Here is a 27,614-nt window from a genome sequence, read left to right on the forward strand (position 1 = left end):
ATCCTATAAAATATTTCTTTATTCATGTATATAGGATAAAAAAAATCACCATTAAAATTGATATTGATCTTTAAAAAAATTATCACATGAGTATGAGACTTGACTTTTCTATAATTCGATGTCAAATTTAATGATGGTCATTTGAAAACCCAGTGGGGGAGGTCTTATAACATGGGTGCTGACGCTCCTATACGATTCATTTCTCTTTATTTTATCTTGAAATGGGAGGTAAAATTTGTTATTATGGTATTTTATTTTCACATGCCCGATTTACATATGTAAATGTTTTTTCAGGAATATTTACGCGCCAACGAGACGTACCCTAATATACCGAGAGAGAGCGTCTCAAATATAGAGCCATTTTAGACGGTGAAGAGACAGAGGCAGGCGTCTCTAAAAATACCAGTAGAAAGTCCCTAGTCCTTGAAAGTCGTACCAGAAGCGGCTAGAGAGAGATACAGAACTGATTTGGACATGGAAAAGCAGAAGGTATTTTGTGGGAAGTTAGGGTTTGGAGCAGGGTTTTAATGGTGGCGGTGTGATGGGGAGCGCAGAGGAGGAAGAAGAGCCCGAGAAGAAGAGGCCACATCTTTCCCCCCTCACTCCCATGGCTAAGAAACAGTCATCGCCTCCTCCGGAAAATAGAACTGTAAGTCCAATTTTTCATCTTCCTGTTCGCCTTTGGAAGAGAGAGAGAGAGAGAGAGAGAGAGAGAGAGAGAGAGAGAGAGAGAGAGAGAGAGAGAGAGAGAGAGAGAGTTATGCTTTTCTAGTTACTAAGGCGAGGGATGTGAGAACGTATTTTTGGTTGACTCTTCATGCTTTGTGTATTGCCATTTGTGTCTTTGTTCATACACAGTTTTAGGGATTGTGAGTTACCAAGTTTTCGAGCTCTTCTTTGGGATGAATTATTTGTTTTCTTTTTCCTACTTGTTGTTTTTGAATTGTTGAATTGAACTGATTAGTTTAAAGTGAAAAATAGAATTTGATTGTTAGGGCTCTGAAATTTTGAGGAAATGGTTAACTTTGTATAAAATAATGTATTACATAAAATAATGTCGGTATGGTTTGTTCAAAATTCAGTTTTCTTGGGTTCGTTATTTTTTATCTCTATGTATCTATATGTCATTCTCTCTCATTGTTAAAATGGAAATAAATATACAATGGGTATGGTTTCTATAACGTTGCAACTTAAACAATCCAGTTAAGGTGCACCTCCAAATTTTATCATAACATATAATTTTGGTGTAAAAAATTCTTAGAATTATCTGAATATCTATTTTCTTATCTAATGATAAAATTTTAAACTCCAAAAATGGCTAAAATCAAGTGGATCTATAAACATATGAAAATTTGAAAATGGAAGGTCTAGATAATGTGGTGCAATATGCACTATTTCTGAAACTTAAAATATTTTTTTTTTTTTTTTTTCATATTCATTAATCTCAATGTCGAGATATTAATTAAAGGGTCTTTCAACATTAAAACAATATTTTCCGATGGATTTTGGAGACGCATCTGTAATTCTACATTTTAACGTTGCAACCTTATATAAAATTTTTCCATATATAATTTCAAAATTTAGGATACTCACCTCTAAAAATTCGTCAATTTTTTTAATGTCTTAGTGCTCGTCACAATCCTATGATACAAAATGGCCATCATAAATTTTATAATCATATTAACAATTGGAACTCCAACAAGTTATGCATTCATGACCGCCTTTTTTCAGTGCTGTTTGTGTTCAGTTCTTCTGCATAACTTTACGGGTTAGAATTAGCAATTATTTTTTCCCCAAGTTTGTCTTTTTGAGTAGAATTCAGGCAATCGAAGACTTCTCTGTTGTTACTTTTCAGAAATAATCACCATGGTCCTAATTGGGTTTAAATGATCATAGCTATGTCACGTTCTGTAAAATTTATGTACGATCTCTATCTGGTTATGCTGTGAAATATGTTTGTTTATGAATTAAAACACTGTAAATTTTTTTGTTTTCTATTTCCTTCTATTCGTTTTCTTTTGCAAATTGTTTTGTTCCGTTGGATATTAGGAAATTGGAATATTGGCCGTTGGTGAAATAAGGAGCTTCAATAAATATACTCCTGATCTCCTGGTCATATTCTATTCTTTCTGACCTTACACCCGTGAAATATATAACCGATATTTGTGATTTGTCTGATGAATGGGCTACTGTGTCCTGAAATTGTGAATAGCAATGCATAGCAGGTGCATATACCTGGTCTGTGGCTACATTTTTGGACTTATGAGGAAGGAGGACTTTTTAGCACTTTTAGTGCAGGAAAAATGTTTAAGAGTTTTCACTTTTCTATAATCTATAGAAGGAAAGAATAGCTCAGGCATAATCCCTTTCTATTTTGTTTTTGTTGACACAACATATCTATATCCTTTTTGTCAAATTGTGTAAATCATCGTCAACATTGACGAACATCACACCTCCAAGGATATTTGATCCTTGATATAATCCTTTTTATTGTAGTAGCCCGAATTTCTATTGTTGGGAGCTACTTGAATAATGTAACTGGTTCTTTTGAATTTGAATGTTTGATTTTTTGAAATTTTAATTTTGTCCTTGGATTTTCCATTTAAATGCCCAATCCACATGCAACAACGGACAAGGCCTTTTTGAGTGGATTCACATATGGAGTCCTCAACCAATCTGTTTCTCTATTCACCTTGGCATGAATCAAAATTATGAACCAAGCAATGCCTCCTTTACCAAGTTCATTGGATGAAGGCAGATGAAATGCAAAATTTGGTGAAGAGGCGCATCAATGAATTGAACTGGGCTGTCCATGGTTTCCAACTTCAAGTTGGCTTTGCTATTGATTGAGTGCAAAATGCGTTGCCTTCATTGGCTTCAAGATCAACCTGGGAACTTGTTATTGTCTGGTGGTTCTATGGTTCCTAATATGACTTATCCTAGCATCCTATATACTACATAGAATATAATGTATATATATTTTTCAGAGATATATTGTTTATCTTTATTATATTATGGATTATATACATGGAGACAGTTACCTTTGTATGCGAAAGTCACAAACACCCCCAGCGGTCGGATGTAAAATCGGACAACTGGGATCTGTTATTACCATATGGAATATTTATGTGTATATTTGTCATTTTATATGTAGAACTAGCCTAATAGTCAGTTTTGGTATCCTCTTGTATTGATACCAGCAGATCTGTGGCAACTCCTTTCGTCGATATTGATTCTAGGAATAAAAGCACTATTTTCGTCTTACTTCATAAATGGGATGATTGATAAATGACTCTTTTTTTTCTTTATTGCTCAGATCACAATACCTTGGCTGCAAATGTTGTTTGAAACTTGAAATGCATGCCCATTTATTTTGTAGGTTGATGCTGCCGTTCTTCAATATGAGAATCAAAAGCTATTCCAGCAATTGGATACTCAGAAAAATGAATTGCATGCTCTGCAAGGGAAGTTTAATGAATTAAAAGATAAACAGATCTCATATGATGAGACTCTGATTGCAGTAAACAGGCTTTGGAACCAGGTTGGTCTCTCGTACTCACTTATTTATTTGTTTGTTGGTTTTTTTTAACTTGTTGGCTTTTAGATTTTTCTTTTTTTTGTCTTTTAATTATTCTAGATTATAAGGTCTATAACATCTGAGCTCCTTTAATTGGGTTCTGTCAATGCTGCATTCAGTTGGAAGATGATTTGGTCCTTCTAGGCATCCGTGCTGGTAGCATCAATGAAAATTGGTTTCATTATTTGGATCACTTAGAGCAGTCAACAGGTTGCTTCTGCGAACTTCTATAGTTTTGTCGTTTATTCTCATTGAATTCTTAAAATTTCTGTCCTCAACTGCCAATTCAAATGAAATGTATATTTCTGCTTTTCTATTGGAGCAGTTTCATCGTGCCCCTCGGAAGAGACATTTCTGTGGAGGCTTTTGGAAGCTGGTGCTACTGAAAATGGTGCAGCAAATGGGACCATGGATCACGTGCAACAAGCACTAGTGTCTAGGCAATCATCCACATTGGCCTTGATGGTACGTTTGGAAGAGACCATCGCTGCTCAAAGGGCCAAAAGTGAGGCCTTATGTCCAGCTTCACTTGGAAATCTTTCTTCAGAAGGTGATGACTTCAGTTTCGCTACCCTTTACTGTGCATCCTATTTATTTGGGAAATGATCAGAACAGGGCCTGGAATCCTGGCATGGATCATGCAGATGGTTCCAAAAACTTGAATCTGAACCTGTCACTTGTTAAAAATTACTATCTTACCCCTTATCTGGTGAGGGCGAAAAATGTGCAATGATGGGTTGGGGGGGGGGCTAAAAATAGTCATTTTAAAAATTGACAGTTCCAAGTACTGTTTCGATATTTTATGTTATTGCCGTGCATTATCTTCCAGGTATTGTCAGGGTATTTTCCATATTATGCTGATTGGGAGCATGCTCTTCTTTATTATGTTACGTCATGCTATTTTCTTGGTATTACTGTGTGGTATAGTAAATGCAAGGGAGAAAAAGATGTTGAAATTTTCATATTAATTGTGAAGTTTATTTCAGATGCTTTCATCGAACTGCATAAGATCGATAATGCACTGAAAGAGGAGGTCAAGAATATGTGTAGAGCCATTGATGTTCTTCACTTGAAGCACAAGGCATATGCGATTGAAATGCAAAATTATCTCAATAGTCACACCAAGGATCAGACTGAGATAAAGCGTTTGACTGGTGAGTGATCCCTATATTGGTCATTGGGCAATTGTTGAGTTCTATAGGGAAAGTGTACCATGATTTATTGGTATTTGGAAAACAATAATCCATTGAGATCGTTGCCTTCAAATGAAACAACAGATAGGGATGGAGAGAGTGGGACCCACCATTCAGGGAAATTTCCTGTATTATTGTGTCCCACACCCTCTATTCATTCAATTAGTGATCCCACTGGATCATCCATATTCCATTGGATTACCCCGCACTTCTTTATTCTTGTAGGTTCCCTTGGCGTATGTAGCAAGGTTCACTTATGGGAAATTTATCTAATCAGAGATCAACCATTAACATTTCAACAATCCAACGTTTTCCCACAATTTAGAGCCCATGATGATGTGCCTTGATGGATCGTTTGAAATTTGATCAAAAGAATGCTGGGCCATTTTAAATTAGATCAAAAGAACCAAGTGGGATGTTAAATAGTTCAACTCTTAGGTGTGAATAAATTCCCCTTTATTTATTTATAAGTTTACTGTTCTATGTGTTATCTAGGTGAATTGGAGGAAATCATGACTGAACTTGAGGAAAGTAGACGCAAGTTAGTGAATTTAAAGATGCAAAAGAATGTGGCTGCTGGTACTCTTACTCCTGTTTTGAATGTCATAAAGAGGAGCATTTCACTAGAAAAGTGTCCAGAGAAAAACAAGAGTCTTCGGGAGCTCAAAGATGCACTAGAGGAGGCAAAGGTAACTATTAAGCAGAGATCCTCTAGAAATATACAAGCTGATGTAATGCAAGTGTATCTTTTCTCTGATGGGCACATCCTATGGGTAGTTGCTGCAAGCTTCTGAAAACCATTGGGAAATGGAAAAAAAGTGTTTTGAACACCTTCATAACTGTGCAGGTGCTCCAGAGCATGTTTCTAAATTGCCATTTCACCATAGTGGTATTTAATATGCCAGACATGGGAGGGTGGCTTAGTAAACTTTGGTGAATGGACTGGGATAAATAGCCATCAAGAAGAGAAGGTCAAATATATGTGGGTTGCCCTACATCTAAACAATGTAAAAATTTAACTATCCACATAAACTATCAATATAATACAAATCGACTATTTCATTAAGGAAAGTGCATTCTGAAGTTCAAGTTTCTGGAGCAACAGTGCGACTAGTGTGTGTTTCATTCTTTATTTTCCTAAAACTCTTTTTACTTTATGTAAGTAGTGTTGAATTATTCAATCTTATTGCACAGACACTAGCGACAAGCCGCCTCTCAGAGCTTCAGGATGCACATGAAGAGAACCTGAGTTTGTCAAAGAAGCTGCGAACTCTTCAGGTTATAATTTTGTCATGAATTTGCTACAGTATTGATATTCTTAAGTCTTTTTTTTGAGGAATATTTAACAAATTCGATCTCTGCTTTTTTTTGGCTTCTGAAAACAACTTGTGATATTGGGTTACCTCTCTACTCTAATAGAATGATATGAAGGATGATAAATATGTCGTCTCCTCTAGACCATACATCATTTTAAGTGATCGGATCCAACGTTTGAAAGTTGAGTTGGAACGCTACAAGGGAACAGTAGACACCTTACAGGTACTTAACCGCCCAACCCCTCCCCCTCCCCAACACACACAAAAATAATAATAAGAAAAAAAGAAGGCTGGATTTTTTTAGGCTTTGCACTTGTTTATTTATTTTGTTTCTCTTAGTTGCATTGTCTTTGTTAAAACTTTAAGTTCAGGCTGACAGGAATAATTTGCTGCGAAGGGAAAAGGAGATGAATACGAACTTTGAGAATGCGGATGCTGCCAAAAGTTCTATGAGCAATGCCGAGGCCAGGGTGGAAGAGCTAGAGCTTCAGCTGCGGAAGTGCATCACTGAAAAAAATGATCTCGAGATGATGTTAGAAGAAACTGAGCAGGATGCTGGTAACAAGATTATTATTATTATTTTAAAATTTGTGTGTGCATGTGTGTGTGTGTGTGTGTGCAATGTTATTGAGTTTGTTTTGCTTTGGACAAATTGCGCGAAGTCTACGGCATCACTGAAGCGATGCGAATAACATGAATATTTCAGTTACCTTTAAAGCTGTAGCAAGAAAAGGTGAATAACCTATAAACTGTAGTGTTACATGAGCACTGACATGGGTGTCATATTTAGTTGAGTGTTTAGTAGGTTAGCTCAAAATTGCAGTATTGTGGCTGAAGCATCCGTACGATCATGTGTATACAAATTTAGTATATAGATAAACCCTAAAAGAATAATAAAAAGGTAAATGAAAGATACAATTTAATAAGATAAAAAATTATTTTATGCAAAAAAATAAAAAATTCATTTGTTTCTATTATTCTATATTTTAGCATGATGCTTTTTAAATCCTTTGTGTGAGAATATTTTGTATGATGGTTGTATTGGTAAAACCAATAATTTTAAACTAGAATTCTCAAAAGCTTGCAAGTTCAAACCTACAAAGGAGGCAGCTTACAATTTAGATCCTAAACCACATGTACATTTTAGAAATTAGATGTGCGTTCAAACCCCACAAAGTAAATACTTTTACTTAGCAAAAATAAATAAATAAATTTTGGAAAATAAAACAATATATTTGTAAGAGATGTTAATATTTTAAGTTCATATGAGGCCATATTAATGCTATTGTAAATTAATAACAAATATATGTCCATAGACATGTTAATATATTCTATTGTTAGTTAATCATTATCATCATCCTCTGAGCCTTGTCCCAATTATTTGAGGTTGGCTACACGAATCCCGTTCCACCAGTCTGCTCTATCAACGGTCATACCCTCAGTAAGACCATAAGACACCATATCTTTTCTCACTATTTCCATCCATTGTTAGCTAATAATGTTTTAAATATATTAAGGAGCATATGCATGGGCATGTATAAAAGGACCTTTCTTTTTAGTTACATTGTAAACTTTTTTCATTTTGACTTTGTTAGTGTATGATCAATATGCAGTAATGCACCCGCATTGATGGCTTTGGACTTTACTTTCTACAAGTAATATATATTCAACAATAAAGACTAGTTCAAATTAATAGCACTGTGGTTAACACTTTTGGCTTTACCTCAAATGGTTGTGGCCCTATGAACTACTTCATACGGCCCTATGAACTACTTCGTATAAACCAATTAGGGACACCGCGATTGTTTGCAGTAGGCATGTCCCAAACGCATGTCAACTCACAGTGTCTGTACAAAAAAATTTCAGACACTAGGACCAGCATGTCGGACCTGTGTCTAGGCATGTTGGCATGTGTCTACTTGTCGACACCTGACACGAGGAAAGACATAGTGTTTATGTAGTACTGCACCACATATTGAATGTTTCTTTTCCCTTAAAAGTTTGTACCAAAAAGAGTTTCTGTATGACTGCCATGTGTTCATACGAACAAAGCAGCCAAAATATCAAAAAGTCTATTAATTACTTTAAATTTTTAAAATAATAATATAGCCATGTTTGTGGTAGTTCTCCATTCTTTGAAAGTAAAATACCTTAGTGTTGTAAGGCATTTTTAGAAAGAGAAACCATACCTAAGTGGGATAAAGCATTACTGTTTCTCTTTAAATGAATGAAATCATATTACTCAAGAGTAATTTTTTCTACATGTAAATAAATTTTTTAAAAAATAAACTTATAAAATGAATCTAATTAAACATTGAACAAACAATCGGGCGGTTCAACTGGTAATTACTTGGTTGGAACAGAACTGGCCACTGGCCGGTTTTGGTTTCGGCCAGTTTTGGTAACCGGCCGGGTATTTTAAAAAAAATAAAATAAAATAATATAAAATCCCCCAAAATAAGCTTTTGGATTCTAGTCTTTCCTCCCCTCTTTTTTTAGAAGGGCTCTCTGTACTCTGAGCTATCCATGTGCGGATAACCACTCTCCCCCCTTCTCTCTCTTTTCGAGGTCATTGTACTCCATGACTTTTTACTCCTATATATGATAGTTAACATTCTAAAAACAAATCCTGAAAAATAAGGGATTTTAATTGTAATATATTTTTTAATATTTTCATCATCATGGCAATGATTGGAAATTGTTTTAGCCATTATATCTTTTTGGAAAATTTCAAAAATACTTCTGGTTACAAATCGACTCTTTAAAATCCATTTTCTTCATTAATTTTCAACTTCATTTGGATGTGCTTGGTTTAATCATTCTTTAAATATACTTTTTATATTTTATTAGATTTGTTTTTTGTATTTTTTAACACTTATTTTACTGTTTGGGACTTGCCCGGTTAGAACAGTCGAACCGCTTTCGGGCCCATGTCTGTTTAACCGTTCCAGTTCAATTTTTCCTACACTATTATTAAAGAGATGGTGTGTTTTAAATTTTTTTAGTTGCTTTTAATATTGATTTTACACTATTTGAAAATTTTTATTGTTTTAAGATACCCGAAGACTTCCCCCATATCGGCCGAAGCACTTCCTTTTTTTGAGTTAAAAAGAAAACCGTCTGGAGCGAAGTTTCTCCTTATGCTAGACTATTTTGTTAACGAAGTTCCCGGACTTTCTTAATGATATCAGCTGCTGCAGGTAGGAACGATATTAAAGCAGAGTTCCGTGTTATGGTATCAGCCTTGTCTAAGGAAACAGGAATGATGGAAGCACAGCTGAATCGGAGCAAAGCAATAGCTTGTGAAGTTCTCTCTCTAAGTGAAGAAGTTGAATCTCTTACCACCTTATTGAATGAAAAGGTTTCTACCCTTAATTTCATTGTTGTTGTCGTTTAGTGCTGGAAACAAGATTTCCATTCCCAGAAGATGTTTCTTTTATTAATAGTACACATGTGCATTCCTACATACATGCATACATATACAGATTGATTGATAAATGAATCAAAACAAGAAAAAAACATGGGTTATATTGATTCTCTACTGCTTTACCTGGTGTTCTGAAGTTGTCATCCTTTTATGTTAACAGATAAGTGAACACAAGATCTTAGCTGATAGATGTGCACAAAATGAGATAGAGATCAAATTGCTTAAAGCAGAGGTATGATATGGTCTGGTTGTTTTATCTCAGTTTGGTATAACATTATCTCCTAAGTGGAATGGGAAAAGTTCAGTAGAATCCAATGAACTTGGAAATTTATACTGTATCAGGTAATCGGCATCCCTTACAATGATGGAGACTGATAGAGAGGGAATGGGACCCGCAATTGGGTTCACCCACTCTAGTGGGTCCCATTTGTGTTCCATCATTGTCCACTGTTTCATTGCATCAGAGCCCTTTTTTATTTGGATGAGGGAAGAGAAGTGCTTCTGTTATTGGTTGATTTGGGGAATTGTTTGGGTGTCCTCTTAGAAATTTGAAATATCCCAAAAAAAATAAAAAATAGGTTTTGCGCCTTTTGGCCAAAAAGGGCCCTAGAAGCCAAAGAATATGCTCGATATTTTTATGGAGCTTCCATTTATTGAATATGAGAAAATAACATTAAAATATTACTTGTATGGAGATTGATTGTGCATTGAAACTGCTATGCTATATATGCTGTCTCTTTAGGTAAGTTATCAATGGATGTCAAACTTGGATTTCCTTTATCTTCATTACTCATGCATGACTTGCTTTTGTAGTAGTAGTCTATTTTTAATTAACCTACATGTGCATTGAAAGCTTTATAGTAGGTACTTATTTAATTTCAAAATCCAAACTTTCCCAAAATTATTTCAAAATTTAAGAATACACTGGAGTTTCTTTTTTATTCATTTCCAATTCCATATTATGTCCTAAAAAAAAATCAGCAATAATTTGATAATAATGGGATTGTCCCTTTTTTTCAATGCTTCAGTTGTTGTAGTTCCTCAACTCGGCTTAGAGGCTGAAGCTAAACACTTCAGCCTTTTCAGCCATAGTGAGGTGGATTTGGTAACACTTTGAGGGCAATTCTAGTGGACTTTGCACCTACAATAGTATGTTGGATGTAGTCTCACTCTCTTTTCATTCTGTTTCATGTAAGACCCTCAAGTTCTTTGCATCTTAAAAATGTGTTTTGCAGATCGAGAAGCTGCAGACGGAAAAACAGGAGTTACAAATCTTCCTGGACATGTATGGGCAAGAGTGTTATGATAGCAGGTAGGACCATAAAATTTCTTCAAATATTTTCTTAATATCCTGGGCTGGCGTGAATTGTAAACAAGAAAGAAAATGAGCATATATTAATTTATTTGGCTCTTATATTTTTGGTTTCTAGATTTAGGATTTCTGAGTTATTTAGCACATCATATTGAATGAATTTGAATGTCAGTCACTATTTTTTTCCTTTATGGCATGGGATTAACTTAAGTAAAAGAAGTTCTTGTTTTAATCCAAGGTATTAATATTTCTGCTTGTTATGCCCTAGTACTGTCTTTTCTTTTTTCTCAAGCTGGGTAAATTGGTTGAGATACTTTAGACTTCTTTTTAATGCATTTAACCGGCTAGTATTTTGTATTGAATTTCTTATTGGGAAACAATGTTTTCTTGTTATTGTGCATTATGGGATATTATTACTTCAAAAGAACTTCTGCTGTGATAAATGTGATTCTAATGTTGTTGCCAGAATTCTGACAATGATTTATAATGGTACTTCAATTAGGATTTTAAGTGCTCCTCAAGTATTCATACTGGAAAGAAAAAAAAAAAAAAAAAGAATGTTCCTTAGGTAATTTGAATTTCGAGAACATGAAAATTGAGGTGGTAAACATAAAAAAAGAAAGTTAATATGGGTTTCTGTGCCTATGGTGATCAATGAGCCTATTCTTACTAGTGAATCATGTTCATACTTTTTTTTCTTTTTTTTGAGGGAAGTGTTAACTGTTGTATTAAGTATTTTTAGAGTAGTATAAAAGTCCCCCTATTTGGCTACCAAAACAAGATTTGGTGCTCTAATACAAAAGAAGGGGTGCAGTAACAACAAGAAAAAAACTAAAAGCGCAGTCAGCCTACAAGGTGTGGGCTGTTCCAAAGAGGACGAGAAGTAGAAGAGACAGATAAAGAGGAAAGATGGGAGGGATGAGAGGGAAGAAGAGGGTAGACCTTCTGGGATGTGACAGTGTGATGTTTGCCGGTTGTGAGTACAAGGTAGCTCCTTCTTTGGCAAACCTATCCACAACTGTTGGCCAATCATGTTTGTATTTCATTGCTCTCTTATATGTGTGTGTGTACCTGCACTAGTTTTGTAAGTCGATTCATACATACGCCAATCTTTGCTCCTTTAGTCTTAAATTAGATGTTTGTCTTTTCTATTAGAACTTTGTTAAAATCTCCTCTGAAATTTCACATTCACTGATGTTATATTTGAATTATGGATACATGCCCTTGGAGATGCTAACCATAGAGCTTATCAGTTAGCGAATCTTGGAATTAGGAGAGAGAGATAGGTTTTTTAAACCCTTATGCCTCCCAAGGGAGTTTTATTCTGTATTTTGCAATGATATTTGAACTTTTTAACAGGGATATCTTGGAAATTAAGGAATCAGAAAGAAGAACTCAGTTGCAGGCTGATCTTCTGAAATCTGTTTTGGATGAACATGGTCTTGAATTGCGTGTGAAAGCAGCTAATGAGGTTGAAGCGGCATGCCAACAAAGACTTTCTGCTGCTGAAGCTGAAATAGCTGATCTGAGAGCAAAATTGGATGCTTCTGAGCGGTAAGATCTCTGTTCTTTTCTGCTTAATGCTTGATTAGCAGCATAGGAGCTTACATTAATTTTTTTTGTGAGATAGGATGACTAAGTATTGCCCTCAAATAATTAAAAAGATGTAACCTTTATTCCCTGTGGGTTTAGAATTTTAAATATTTTTGTCAATTGAAATTGTAACTTGTAGTTGTCTTCCTTCAGCAAATCATATAATGAGAATTTAGGATAAGTACTTGCAATCATGCTTGATAACATATTATTCTTTTTGTTGTTAACTGAATGTCATTATTTCCCAAAACTGATTTGCTAGTATTTAACTGTCATTTACAAAACTTGTGTCTATATACATTCTCTTGAAAATCTCTTGTCATTTGCAAAACTTGAGTCTGTATACATCAGAGTTACTCCTCAATGATCTAACTCTAAGTTTTACCCCTCATTGAACCAAGTTACTGCCATGTCTTCTTAGTGACCTCTTCAAATGCCAATGCTTCTACTCCCTTGTTAAGCTTACTTTGTAGGTGATTATATGTAACCTGTGAATGTCTTGTCCATTACCAGATTTCTTGTAACACATTGTCGAGTCTCTAATTACCCAAAAAAAACATTGTTAAGTCTCTAGGGTTGTCCTTACCACCACTCCACCAAATGACAGAGTCCCCTTCTATAATATCATTTCTCGTTTCCTGCTTACATGTCCAACTCCGTGCAATATAGCCCAAACCTCTGCTTCATCTAAATCAGAATCATTTATTGGGTCAGAATAAGTCATAAGCACTTTCCTTTGAGAGCTCTTCACAGTTCCTCCTACCCATGTGATCCTGGGTTCCCTCATGAATTCCATGGACTTCAGTTTAACCCACTCTGCATTGTTGCTATCCACTTTGGATCATTGTCTTTCTTGGAACCTTCGATCTCACCTTCTCTTTCCACTGGAGGTGAAAATCAGCAACCAAATAACCCAGAACTCTCTTCCTTTTCTTGTCTCAAGTCATGACTCTGGTTCTCCTGTTTTACTGCAGTTTTCCACTTGTTTCCTGTTCTTGAAGCATCAATAATTTCTTTCCTTCCAAGTCACCAACATTAAAGCCGACATGGTGATCCTCCATGATATCTTGCAAAATCTTGGGACTGCAGGATTTGACCACTGGGCTAGTAGAGCCGGTATAAAAACAGGAAGAACCCATGTGAAATCAAATAACTTTCATGCATATGATCATTACTGAGCAGCTATAGGACAATGAAAGAAGAAATGGTTTGACATTTTCAGCATCCATTTTACACATTACACATGTTTGGGATAATAAAAATGCCTCCATTGGCATGCAGTAGATGGTGATTTCCTTTTCTGGTGTCACTAACCAAATGAAAAGGTGGTTCACTAATGGCCATAGTGTTCCAGTCCTGATGAGTTGTTCCATCTCAGGTCAATATTTTGTTTTCTCTCTTGGCATGTTAACAGGACATGTAAGGAACCCTTGACGTCATGTTGTGGCTCCGCCACCCTCCTCACCCAGGCCAATGACCCATTCTTGTGGAAGTTTTATTTGTTGATTTCACCGAAATAAGCCTTTCAATGTCTCAATCCCACAAAAGCTCATCTTCTTCTCTTGGCTGGATGATGACCATTCTAATGTTTGTAATATATTCGCCAATGCCTGGATGTTACTTGCTTTCAAATTTCTCTGTAGTTTCAGGTCCATATTGTCTAATAATCTTTGCCAACTATCCGCTTTTCCCCACTGTCTGGTTGCAAGCTATAACGAACAACTCTGGATATTTCTCTCCAAGTGTGTTATCCACCCCCCCCATTTGTCTAAAGCCAAAATCTGGTTCTTTTCCTGTCTTCTACCTTCAATCTGATATGGCTAACAAACTGATTCTGCAATTGTTAACTCCATCCCGTGTCCCTTAGAGTTTCTTGTTAGTGCAATAGTTCCTCATTAACGACCCTGTTTCATCTTTTCCATATGTGCTAGTATTTACTTGCTTCCACAGATGTTGAACCTTCATATCTAGTCTCTACCACCATCTAGACCGGAGATTGATTTGTCCCTCGAATCTTTCTAATAACTAGAGCCCCACTGCATTTTGATGTACAAACTTTATCCCATCTGACCAAGTGAATTTTCTTCTTTTTTGATGCCCAGTCCCACACGAAATCGCTCATCGATTTCTCTGTTCTGCTTGCAACAGAAGATGAGATAGAAATGAGAGACTTGAAATAAATTGGTAATTTAGATAATGTTGCCTTGATGAGCGTCGGTCTACCACCATTCTAGCGGAATCTTGTTTTCCAGGTTGCAGGCTTTCTGTTGAAACTTGAAACTCGAAATACTTGTCTCATAACTGTTTCCGTGGCTTGTCAGCACACTAGGGTTATCCTAGATCTGTGTTTGGCATCCTCTCAACTCCTTATCCAATGCTTCTAGCAAGATTTTGTAATTCCTGTTGTGAAATATGCGCACCCGCACCCATCAACTTTGTCTTTTTCCATATTGACTGTAATATCTAAAGCCACCTCAAAACCTATTAAAAATAACTGTTAGTTCTCGATCTCCTATTCAGTTATATCACATTAAATTAATGCGTTATCCTCTTGTTGCAGATGTGCAATGGTGGGCCCTCATTTGTAGCTCATGAAATTATTGTGTCATCACACTAATTGACCATTAAGGATCACACTAATTTCCCAAATTCACACAATTTACAGGGACTTTCAGCATAGAAACCAGAACCAGGCCATCTATCATCCAGCATGAGCCTTAAGACATAAATTGCAAAACCCACCTTCGAATCTCCAAGTTGCTCTCTTTCTAAATTGCCTGCCTTTGTCTAAATTAGTGTTTAAAAATTTGGTGCCCCGATTTGGAATCGGGCGATCCGGACTGAGAATCAGCTGGGCCATTCCAGATCCGGCCATAAAACGGGATTCACCTTTTTTCATGTACAAACTCGGTGTGCGACATCATGACATGGCGAGGTCTCATGAAAAAACCGGACATGTCACCGATTCGCTGTAGTAAATAGTAAATATTTTTGAATTTTTTTTGGAAGGGTACTTGTAATACAAACTTTGTACTTGACTACCCTTACAGACACCTTTTTTGAAGGTAGCCCATCACGTGCGCTTGGAAAGCACACAATTATACCTTCTCACCTCATACATTCGTTTATAGGCACTAAGCCCCGTGGCCATTTGAAAAAGTTTGATGTGGAACTAATGTGAAGGATATAAGAGAGAGAGGTGAGGGAGATGGGTATCCATACTAAAATGAAATCTATAAGAGAGAGAAAGGAAGGGAGATGGGAAATGCGAGAGAAATAAGAAACAAACGGTGGGGGGGGGGAAGGGAGAGAGGAGGCATTAATTATTAGATTTAAAGCCAAAGATAAAAAATTAACGCGTTTTCTCTTTTCGCTTTTCCTTTAGGAGTATGGTGTATATTTACTCCCGCAAGTAAACCCTACCTAGAGTTAATTCTAGAATTTCAAATTTTGGGAAAAAACCTATTCATATTATAGATTACAAATCAATAAAAAAATCCCCTAATTGCACCATCCATGCATTTGAAAGAAGTAATGTCTCAAGATTGAATAGAATCTATCCAATTTTTAGAAGGTGAGATCCAAGTGTTAGAAAAATACTAACTCATTAGAATGAAAGTACATATTGCAAAATAAACTATAGACACTTATGATATGTGGTACAAAATTTTTTTTTTCTGAATTTTGATATCATTATTTTCTATTTTTTAGGGAGAATCTTTTTTTGTACAGTTCTTTTTAATGTCGTAACATTGTAAGGAGTTTTATTTTTATTTTTAGTCAATATGACATGGAAGTGTTTTTTAATAATGTTTTAATTATGCTTATTATAATATTATAAGTAATAATTATACATTGATGACGAAATCTTGTATTTTATTTATGGAAAAAGTTTATATAGAGCTGAGGCTCTAAACAATCAAATTAGAGCGCACCTTAAAAATTTCACTGGAAGAGGTGGTTTTTGATGTCCAAATATCCTCAAATTGATCATCACGACATCAAGATACATGGACATGAGAAAAAAATGGATTTCAAGTTTTGGAAATCGTGCATCTTTTAATGCATTTTTGGACCGTCAGTTTTCAAGTTTTCATAGATCTGCTCAATCTGCACTATTTTTAAAGTTTTAAATTTTATAATTAGATATAAAAATATATTTTAAGGCTATCGCAAATATTTCTAGTATTGAAACTAACACTATTTGAAGGTGCGCTCTACTTTGATTGTTTAGATCCTCGGCTCTCTACAAACCGTACCCTTTATTTATTAATTTATTTACATTATAAATTATGTAATGTATTATTTTTTTGTATAGTTAATAGGATCTTTTAAATTAGATGATATTATAAGACATTTTAGATTTGTTCTTATTTGTATAGCAAAATAATGGTAAAATATAAACCAACAATTTCAATATCGATATATAATATTATAGTTAGTTAGGTTGTGATATTTTATGATTAGTAAAGCAAATTAATAAATATTTGATACTTTGATGTGATACTAATTTCACTTTATATAGGAAATTAATTTTTTAATCTTATAATATGGAAGTGTTCTCTAATATTTTTAAATTATTTTGATGTAATATTATAATAATATATACAATTAATAATGTATATACAATTAATAATTATACAGACATTCAAACAGGAAAACAATGTCTCCGTATTCACGTATTTTTACAAAATAATGAAAGTATGTAATGTACCACTCCTAATTTCTTTTAGAGACTAAAAGAAAATTTTTTTTAGAGATTTATAGTGATTTTTTGAAAAACTTTGGGAAAAAATTGCCGATTCGGCCGATTCTCCGATCTGATCCACCGATCCGACACGGGTATGGGTGTGACCAGTGGTTTAAAAAACGGATCGGTGCCCCGGATCAGGCACCATCCGGATCGGTGAATTGGCGATACAGATCGGGAATCGGCCGAATCAGTCCGAATAATCCTTAAAAAAAATCCAACAGAATTATTAAAATTCATTATAAATGTTGTTTTTTATGAATCCAATAAGAAATACGGGTATTACATTATTAACTTTCATTTTTTTATCAATTTGCCAATATTGAGATGTTATTTCCCTGTATGAACTTATGTTAACCATTAAATTTGCATCACATAAAAAAAAACATAGAATTATCATGGATAAAGTATATAATCATACGTAGACTACAATAAATAATGGATTAAATCGATGAAAAAATGGCCACTAAAATATCGAATTGGCGGAAAACCTTAATCTGCTAAACAAAAAACCCAAATTATTACAACCTAACCAACTATAATCCAAAATTATTGCAACCTCACTAACTACAATATTATATACTGAAATTGAAATTTTTTTGGTTTACATTTTATAATTATTTTATTATATAAATAATAACAAATTCAAAATATCTTATAATATCATTTAATTTAAAACGTATTATTGACAACTGTAAGAAAAATAGTATATTACATGATTTATAATGCAAATAAATTAATAAAAACCTAAAATATTTTGTTATCAATGTAGAAATTATTAGAATGCGTATCAATTTTCGAAATAACACTTTAGTTTTTCAAAATTTTAATTTTTTAGATTTCTAGAATAAATTTAGTGGAATAGATTGTTAGTAGAGACAGAGAGATATTTCAAATGGTCTCATTGTATGAACCTTATCTTAAAATTAATATTCCTAAATTTAGGTTAAAAATTGCCATATTATAAAAATAAAAATTATAATTACATCAGTTATTCCTAGTTTTTATTAAAAAATACTTGTTGTATTAAGAAATACCTTTTATTTTTTTGACAAGAAATACTTGTTGTATTAACTTTTTTGTTTTTTTTGATGAGAAAATATGATACTTGTTATATTACCTTTTTTTTTTTTTGACAAGAAAAAAATGTTGTATTACCTTTTTTTTTGCTTGTTGTATTACTTTTTATTTTTTACAAGAAAATAAGAAAATGATGCTGCCTTAGTACCTTTTATTTTATTTTTTTGACAAGAAATACTTGTTTTATTACTTCGTTTTTTTTACAAGAAAAAAAAAGAAGATGCACTGTCTTTTTTGTTTTTTGGCAAGAAATGCTTGTTGTATTACCCTTTTTTTTTTTTTTTTTATGACATTATTTTCTTCTTTTTATTTTTTTTGAAGACAAAATTAAAACATATTTTTTCCTTTTATTTTTTTGATGATATTATTTTTTTCTTTTTATTTGTCTTTTTTTTTATGATATTATTTTCTTCTTTTTATTTTTTTTTTAAGACAAAAATAAAATCGCAGAATAGCGTTCCCAAGCTCGATTCGAACTTGAGATGTCCCAAGAAGAAATATAATTGATAACCACGGCAGCCCATCGCTCTGTGTTGAATACCCTTTGTACAATAATTGTTTATATTGAATAACGTTTCAACGTTATATCACTCGGCTCAAATCCCACATCAAAGAATCAAACAAACTTTAAGAACTATAAGTACCTCTTCAATAGCGTTACTGTCAGCGTGATCAAGAGATGGGGTACACGTGCAGTGCTACCTTTTTACACTAAATTACCAAAATATTCTTTTTCACTGACTCGCCGACCTATGACGTATAAGCTGCTTAGAATCGCGATTTATGACGTCATATGAATGCCTTACTATTCAAATTCACCGAGAATCGCGATTTATGATGTCTTATGAATGTTTTACTATTCAAATTTGCCGATTCTCTTATAGAACCAGGCGATTCTCAGTTTTACACAAGAATCGACACGCGGTGACCGATTCCCGTGTCGGGCGAGTCCGTTGCAACTCGCCAATTTTTAAAATGAGTGTGACCGATTCAGGTCACCGATCCGCCTTTTTAAACACTGGTCTAAACCTCCACAAAAGAGAGAGAGAGAGAGAGAGAGAGAGAGAGAGAGAGAGATGTTTGCAAAAAATGAGCGTGGTTGAGAGAAAAATTTTATCTTGTAAATGAATTTTATGAAAAGTCAAGGCAACCAACATAAATCGGTAGTTTACATCCCTTGCTAAATATTGCACATAGGTTTTCTGTTGACATTAACCTTAGGAAAACCCACTCACACACACGCACTCGAATATGCGGTATTGGAAACTTTCAAATCGGTCATTTCGAGTCAGCAATCATGGATCTAAAAAAAGATTAAATTTGCATCCCTAGAAGTGGTCTAAATCTGGACGGTCCATTTCAAATGTTCACAAATCTGCTAGATCTGGATCATTTTGGAGTTCAAATTCTATAGTCAATGGTAGAAATAGATTTGCAGGCCATTGGGTTTCTAGGCCTCAGAACTGCATTTTCCAGCTGGGTTTTAGGTGTGGCTTTACTGGACTTCACAAATCTGCAGCCCTACAAAAACTGCATGCAATATATATATGTATGTATCTATGTATGTACACACACACACATCCGGTCTGTTTACAGGTCCAGATCAGGAACCTGCCAGGTCAGGGTCAATTCGACCCATTGCGCCCCCCTATTTGTTCCATTGTTTCATCATGTACACCCTTATCAACCCGGACTAGATCTTCAGATTATCCTGGGCTTTTTTTCTTGGTATCTGAAGTGGATAAATTCATGTGCAATCGAGGATTCATTATTAACTTCAGCCTTGCTGCCTTTCTAAACACACTTCCAAGGAAATCTACATTGGCTTCTTTTGTGTGCTCCAGTCAGAGCACCTTTTCCTTGATATTGTGATACGATTAATGTGATTGCTGCTTCTATAATATGCAGTCGTATGGGAAAATCTCATGTTTCTGTGCCCTTCTTCCACCCACTTCACCCTTGCTTTTTGGTTCAAAAACTCCTTGTCTAACCTCAAGTCTTCTTGGATTGAGACTCTGGTCTCCTGCCTTTGTTTGGATTCATCTGGAATTGACGTCCTCTCCGCTTCTGTTTTATCCATAACTGCCATGGTTTAATAAGTCATTACCAATCCTTGTTCCACCAGCTTGTTATCAACTGAGGCAAAGATTTATCCTCCATTTACTTGTGTTCAATCTGAATGGCCTTGAACCAGCAATAACTATTTCTGTATCCATGGGCCTATTATGTAACAAAAGCTTGGCAAAACATATGAATTTGTTTCTGGTAATTTGGTCTCCCAATCTGCATTCACCAAAAATTGATCAAATTTGCTTAATAGTCTCCAATGCTTCAAATTTGCATACAAATGATCTTATAAATTTCACATCTTCCCGCTGAGGTCTCCTTTTTTCAATTTAGGATGAATTTCATTTATGTCGAACTTCTGCGCCTGCTCGTAATGCCATTACTCCACAGATGAAGTTGATGGATTTAGAAGCCCATTGTTTTGTTTTCTTTGTATTAAACTTACCAGTTTTAGGATGCCAGTGAAAGACTCTTTCTGGTAAGCTACTGTAATATTTAAAAGATGGAAAGAAGCTACCATGTAAATTGTTTTTCCTGCAAGCAACTATTGACACATCTTCTAATACTTCTCTCTCTTGGGTCTTCATTTCTTCTCCTTAAACATGAAACCTGCTACAGACCCTTTTAATGGATCTCTTATTACTACCTAATCTTTTGCAGAGATTTTTTGGAGCTCAAAGAAGCTATTAAACTGAAAGAAGACGAAGGGGCAGCCTATATCTCTGAGATTGAGGTTCTGGGGACTTCTGAATTCTGATTCCTAATTTATTATCTATCCTGGAGCTCCAAGTAGTTTTGCTTACATGTCTCTGTGTTTGCAGACCATTGGACAGGCCTATGAAGACATGCAGACACAGAACCAGCACTTGTTGCAACAGGTCACTGAAAGAGATGATTTCAATATCAAGGTGGTTACATGTGCAATCTTTTTGGTTTCTTCTCTCTACGGATTTCAGTGTAACTTTTTATGTAATGTCCAAATATGTCCGGTCTGGACCTTTCAAAGAATAATTGTTTGCATTTCAATTGATTGCTCTAACGTATGAGCACTTCCAGTTCCGTGCTTCTGTTTCTTAAAGAATAGCAGTCACGTTTGATAGTCATCTTTGCTGTATCTTTTTCTCAGAGTATGGGGGTTTTGGAGTCATTTGGTTTGCTACTTCCTAACCCATGTTTCACTGCAAATCCTATGGTTACAGCTGGTGTCAGAGAGCGTGAAGACAAAGCAAGCTCAGGGCTCTTTGATTGCTGAAAAGCAAGCTGTGGCCAAGCAATTACAACAAGTCAATGCATCTCTAGATTATACCAAAGTGAAAATCGCTCGTGATGAAGAACAGGTTCTCTCTCTCTCTCTCTCTCTCTCTCTCTCTCTCTCGTGTCTAGGTCTCACGGTAAACTGATTCCTAGATGGTTTAGTGTATTGTCTTATGCAATTGTCAGCTTGCTCATTGAATTTAAGTTTATATCACTTAAGTCGTTTGACAACTCATTCACAATATTTGTTTTGTTTTGCTTTTTGTTTTTTTTTCATTCTTTTAGAGAGAGAAGGAGAGATTTCCTTGCAATAATGTCTATAAATAATTTTTGCATGGCAGCTCTTTCATTGTCAAACTGGGTTTTTGCAGATGAAAGCTTATCTGGCCCAAGCTGAGAAAGCTTCCCAGGAGAACAGGCACATTGCAATTGCCATGGAGAGCGCAAAACTAGAATTAGTAGATGCCGAGAAGGAGTTGAAGTGGCTAAAATCAGCCCTTGATTCTTCAGAGAGAGATTCTGAGCAGAGCGAACGGAAACTTGCCGAAGTTCAAATAGAGCTGGAGAATGAAAGGTTTTTGTGATGCCTCTCTCTTTCTCTCTCACACACACACATACACACACACACAGACACACACAACACATGCACATGCACACATACACACATGCGCGCACACACACACGCATGCGTACACACACACAAAAAAACAAACACAAACAAAAAGAATTATTTGGGGTTTTATGCTTCATGCCGTCATTTTAAAGCCCAAGCTAGAAATTATCTACTAGTCATTAATTTTTCATGCTTAAAAAATTTACCCACTTATGCTTCAGTTTTCCTATACATGCACCCAAATATTGTCTGCGTGTAATTAGCACTTTGTGGTTTTCATGGATTAGGATCCAAGTTAGATGAAAATAACTAACAATGTGCCTGAATTTTAAGACTCGATTCATTTCCTAAGTTAAACCAGGCTTGAGAAGAAGAAGCTGGAGGAAGAGCTCGAGGCTTTCAATAGTAAGGTTGCACAGATGAGTTCGGAGAATGAAGAGGCAGCTGTCGAGAAGCTTCAAGATGAGATCAAGGAGTACAAAGCTATACTCAAGTGTGGAGTCTGCTATGACCGGCCGAAAGAGGTAGGCAACCCAGGAACCAATGTCATTACAACCATGATTAGGACACACACACACAGATATAGTCATTAAACCATCAATTGGACACAGACAACAGTCATTGAAACCATCAAGGCCGTGAGCAGGATCCCGCAGGGGGAGAGACAGAGAGTGTGTGTGTGTGTGTGTGTGAGAGAGAGAGAGAGAGAGAGAGAGAGAGATCAATGCTGCATCCAGTTGCCGTTTATTTTTATTTATTTATTTATCTATTCCTTTTAGGTGGTGATTACGAAATGCTACCACCTCTTCTGTAGTCAATGCATACAAAGGAATCTCGAAATTCGCCATCGCAAATGCCCTGGCTGTGGCACTGCCTTTGGACAGAACGACGTTAGAGCGGTGCACATCTGAAATCCCCCCCAGTTGATATATATATATATATATATATATATATATATATATATATATATATATATATATATATAATTTTATTTTATTTTATTTTATTTTATATTTTTTTTGTCCTTTTCTTTATCATTTCGTTGTAATCGCAATATGGATCTCTTGTTTCATGGTTTATCCGTGTAGCATGTGCTCTGCATAGGAACAATAAAATGGGTCAGGAGTTCCTTTGAGATCATTCTTCTTTGAAATCATGAAGATAACCCCCTCATTTAAGACAATTTACATCAGATCCCCAACCTGAAACCAACCTACCGAAAACCCAATCTTTTTTTGCACAACGTTTGCGTTCAAAAAACAACCCTCAATTTCTGACATCTATGTTAAGAAATGCCCCACATTGTATTTTGGATCAAAATACCCTTCATAGAACATGGATAGTGAGTTAGAGAGCGGGGACAGTTTTTCTTTAGTGTACATCTACTCCTTCTATCAGAAGGCCTATTTGGATGGAATTTTTCAATCTAAAATTTTGTGAACCACCTAAGAATCTCTAGATGATTGTTCTCAAAAGAACAAACTTGATTTTTGAGTTTCTAATAATCTTACCTTCTAAAATTGGGCTAGTCTTTATTCAATCTTGAAATGTTACTCTTTAGAGGACAATGAGCAAATTATTTTTATCCAGGTTACTTTATTGGTTGAAGAGGTTGCATCCCCAAAATTTGGGTTTCTAAAATTATCCTACATGGAGTTTATCCAGTCTTACTTGAGTAAATGGACAATATACTGCTATAGGAGCATAGTATCTTTGGTTTTTTTTTTAATGCAGTTTCAAATGTGAGAAAGGTGTTTTAGTCAAAATTACAGAGAAACAACCACTAATTCTTATACCAAATTGTGAAATTAAGTTTCTGTTGGTTGGTGTTTTTTTTGAAAGGATGGTAATGAGTTGTGGTTTGGATCTAAATTTCTGGTCTTTTTACTTTGATACCGGTTGTGGGTGTAGCATCGAGGGGGCTTATCTGGTGCATGGATCTGCCATGCCAACATTATTTGTGCTTCACATCAGTTCATCCCATCTATTGAGACACGGGAAGTCTGGTAATTTTTTCCACTTAAAAAGCTTGAACTAGATTAAGCAATGCCCATGTTTGTTTGGAGTTGAGAAAATAAAGCTACTAAATGACCAAATTCCCTGTAGTTGTTCAAGGTTAGCAATATGGAACTAGGGCTATTTTTGTTGTTTGGTAGCTCCTATTCTCACCCCTATTCAAGGGTAATAATTTGGAATGTTGAACAAATTTTCTATGGATGTACTTTTATGAAATTAAATTAAAAGAAGTCAATCGTACAGTAAAAAGGGGGGTCTTTTGATCACTTTAATGATATTGTAAGATACTTTGAACCCTATAGTTCAAGCGATAATTTTTTTTTGGGACTATATGTAATGAGATCATTTACCTTTGATACAAGGTGGTAATAATTACTTAGAACCATCCGGTGTAAAATATGATAGCTCGGGTGTGTCAAAGTTTGAAAAACTTTATTTTGAAGTTTGAGTTTGATCAATAGAATTAATGCATCCACCCAATGTTATTTTCATTGGTCAAGATTAATTGTGATCATTCAGTACCAATCGTAAACGGTCTCTTTTTATACTTTTCCTTTTTTCCAATGCAGTTTACAACAAGTTTCCCCCACCTCAAGAAAAAAAAAAAAAAGAAAATCTTCTATAAAAAAAAAAAAAAAGGTGATGTCGACAACACATGGAGCGATGAACTTCAAAATCATTTTCACCACGGAGTAAACTATCCCGAGGTCGCGGTGGGCAAGGCTTAATCCATTAAAAATGGCTCCTACATACATATTTTAGCTTGTTCTGAACCATGTTAATGGTAGGAATGGAGGGTGGGACATTATATTGGGGCATCAACCCCCTAGCATTCAATGCCTAAACTCCATTCCTAACCCATAGGTTCTTATTAGTCATGGCTTTTGTGCATGAATGAACATGTTACAATGTATCCATATGCGAAAGTATTGTAAGATCCAATAGGTTGTCTAATAGAGATGGAGACACATGCAATGCCAACGGATTATATATCAAAGATTCACTAATAAGGGAAAAACAGCATTTTTAGGATCTTAAATTTTGGACCTGTAATTGCAAAATTATGAATAACCTTAAAAATTAAATTATAATAATAATACTAATAACTCTATATATGTGCCTTAAAAATAGCATCTTAAGAATGAACAATGACCATTAGATGATCAAAACTAAGTGCTTAAGAACGTATTTAATGCATTTTCTCTAAAAATACTCAAATTGTGATTGTAGAGTGGGTTCTAAATCTTCCCATCAAGAAAATCCTCTAGATATTTGCCCAAGGGAGTGGATATGCAATGTGCTCCTGCAAGAGCCAGCTTTGCATGATTTCAGTAATATATATTGTATGTATTTTGCTTATATTTACTTCCTCGGGTAAATGACTAACTTGGGAAGAAAATTTTTATTCCAAAATTTTGGGAACCACCTAAATCACTGAATGATAAAATTCAAAAGAAAAAAAAAAATGAATTTTCTAATTTGTAACACTTGGATCACACACTTCAAAAATTGGACGGTTTTGAGGCATTAATTTTTTTAGGGCCATAGAGACTGCAATTTGGAAATTTTTTCTATTAAAAATAGCATATAGATTGAAGAGGTTACTTCTTAAAATTTTAGTTTCCCAAAATACTTGTACATTAATTTGGGTTTCAAGTAAGACATTACATCTCAAGAATTTAGTTTCCAAAAAATACTTGTATATTAATTTGGGTTTCAAGTAAGACATGAAATCTTTTGGCATTTCATTATTTCCATAATGGTAGGTCCCATTTTTCCTCAATCATGCCATGAAGGAAGTTGATTTTTCATGCGCATTGGATCGTGCATACTTTCCCTTATCCACAATGTATGCATGGGCCCAGATGGATTCCATTTAATGGCATTTAGGCAGATATTTTATTTAATTTAAAATTTTTGAATGGATGACCTTGTTATTCAAACATTGGAGTTTAGCTGGAATGGCATGGGTGAAATTATCGTTAATATACTTTTATTTTAATAAAATCGAAAAAAAAAACCATAACTTTTCAAAACCTCGTCTATGCCCGTTTTTACAAATTTCATTTTTTTTTTAGCCAAAATAACCCTCACAATAGTCTTTTTACCGCAATACATTTTAAGCTTTACGGTAATTAAAACACCGTAAAAAATTCAAAGAGTATTACGTTAATTTAAATGGGATAATAGTTTGAATTATTATTACAGCAATTTAATTACCGTAATGTGAAGAAATCTTTACGATATTCTTATAATACTTTCCCTGTGTTTATTGGTTGAAAAGCTTCAAACCAAAGCTACTATCAAGGCTATGTCTCTCCTTGCTTTGTGAACCAAAAGAAAAGCTGAGCAAAAGGATGGGAAATGATCAATGCCTGGAGTTTGATTTCTCGAGGCCAAAGAATGGATACAGCTACACGTCGGCTTATTGAAGCCATAGCGTAAATACTGAAATCTGTGTAGTTTTTGGGGATTTTTGAGCCTCAAGAGTCCAGGTCTCGCCTTCTTTCATCTGTTTACCTGCTTGTGTTTAGCGCTCTCTCTCTCTCTCTCTCTCGCGATTATGCCCCCCTGCAAGATCGAATTTTCTTGTTGTCTGATGACTCTCAAGCACTATCCGTCCCATCGTGTGCCTAAAACCTTCTTTAACCATTCAAGTGCACATCACGGTACTAATATTACGGTACTAATATTGCTGTAAAGAACGTGAATCTTATGGTAATTAAATTACTGTAATACTACTTCAACATATTAAAGTATTTTAATTACCGTAATGATTTTTTAATTTATTCGGTATTTTAATTACCGTAAAGCTTAATATATTTTACGGTAATTTTTATTACCGTATAATTTGTGGAAGTATTACGGTACTACGAGTGTTTGAAAAATTCGGGTTTTTTTTTCTATTTTATTAAAAATTAGATATATTAGCTATAATTTCCCTGAGGGAATGCTTAAAAGGTGCGAAATGGATCAAATTGAATCAGCTTCATACAAGGGTCCAAAATGAATTTTATTTTTTATTTTTAATTTAAAAAATGACATTAATATGAAATGTGGGTTTTGGTTTTATTTTTAGATTTGATTATTTTTATTAAATTAAATCTAAATACCAAAATTTAGAAAAATATATTATTTAAATAAAAATAAAAAAGAAAATGCTGAAATTAATTTTTGGCCCTTATACATGACCTTGTGAAATCTCAACCATTGGAATTTTCCAATATACAAATGCCACAGTTATATACAATGCTTTCTCTTATTGATATAGCTCTCGACGTACATGAATGATAGGAACTATTTTAAACATAATACTTTGAAAAATCAAATATAATAATCAAAGACATTTTGGTACTTCTTTTCCAAGAATTTTGTTTGAAGTTTGTAACCAATAATAAGTAGGTGCATTTTGGTAC

General features: G+C 34.7%; 1 protein-coding gene across 5 annotated transcripts; it reads left to right on the plus strand.

The window, feature by feature from the left end:
- Nucleotides 1–309: 309 nt before the first annotated feature.
- On the plus strand, nucleotides 310–26,957 carry HUB2 (histone mono-ubiquitination 2). 5 transcript variants are annotated; one of them, XM_088864405.1, is made up of 21 exons: nucleotides 310–649; nucleotides 3,380–3,541; nucleotides 3,697–3,787; nucleotides 3,903–4,127; nucleotides 4,564–4,731; nucleotides 5,266–5,459; nucleotides 5,965–6,048; nucleotides 6,190–6,309; nucleotides 6,458–6,644; nucleotides 9,287–9,447; nucleotides 9,674–9,745; nucleotides 10,749–10,825; nucleotides 12,185–12,379; nucleotides 20,976–21,048; nucleotides 21,137–21,223; nucleotides 21,515–21,652; nucleotides 21,941–22,143; nucleotides 22,544–22,706; nucleotides 22,962–23,081; nucleotides 24,094–24,188; nucleotides 26,483–26,957. In XM_088864405.1, exons 1-21 carry the CDS (start codon nucleotides 542–544, stop codon nucleotides 26,628–26,630), a joined length of 2,871 nt encoding a protein of 956 aa, XP_088720531.1. In that variant the 5' UTR covers nucleotides 310–541; the 3' UTR covers nucleotides 26,631–26,957. The 5 variants fall into 5 exon arrangements, 3 of the variants coding, with proteins under 3 accessions (XP_088720531.1, XP_088720532.1, XP_088720533.1); XR_016053824.1 differs by lacking the exon at nucleotides 26,483–26,957 and having other exon boundaries at nucleotides 22,535–22,706; nucleotides 24,094–24,447; XM_088864406.1 differs by lacking the exons at nucleotides 24,094–24,188; nucleotides 26,483–26,957 and adding an exon at nucleotides 23,773–24,023.
- The last annotated feature ends 657 nt before the right edge of the window (nucleotides 26,958–27,614 follow it).

The sequence above is a fragment of the Amborella trichopoda genome, chromosome 4 (assembly GCF_054954075.1).
Source record: "Amborella trichopoda isolate Santa Cruz 75 chromosome 4, AtrichopodaSantaCruz75HAP2 v2.0, whole genome shotgun sequence".
In the NCBI taxonomy this organism is placed as follows: Eukaryota; Viridiplantae; Streptophyta; class Magnoliopsida; order Amborellales; family Amborellaceae; genus Amborella; species Amborella trichopoda.

Bases quoted from the DNA above. Each gene is read 5' to 3' on its own strand.
- HUB2 (XM_088864405.1), top strand. From the start codon at position 542: ATGGGGAGCGCAGAGGAGGAAGAAGAGCCCGAGAAGAAGAGGCCACAT. The intron at 650-3,379 runs GTAAGTCCAATT...TTTATTTTGTAG, and splicing joins CTCCTCCGGAAAATAGAACT to GTTGATGCTGCCGTTCTTCA. The intron at 4,732-5,265 runs GTGAGTGATCCC...TGTGTTATCTAG, and splicing joins TGAGATAAAGCGTTTGACTG to GTGAATTGGAGGAAATCATG.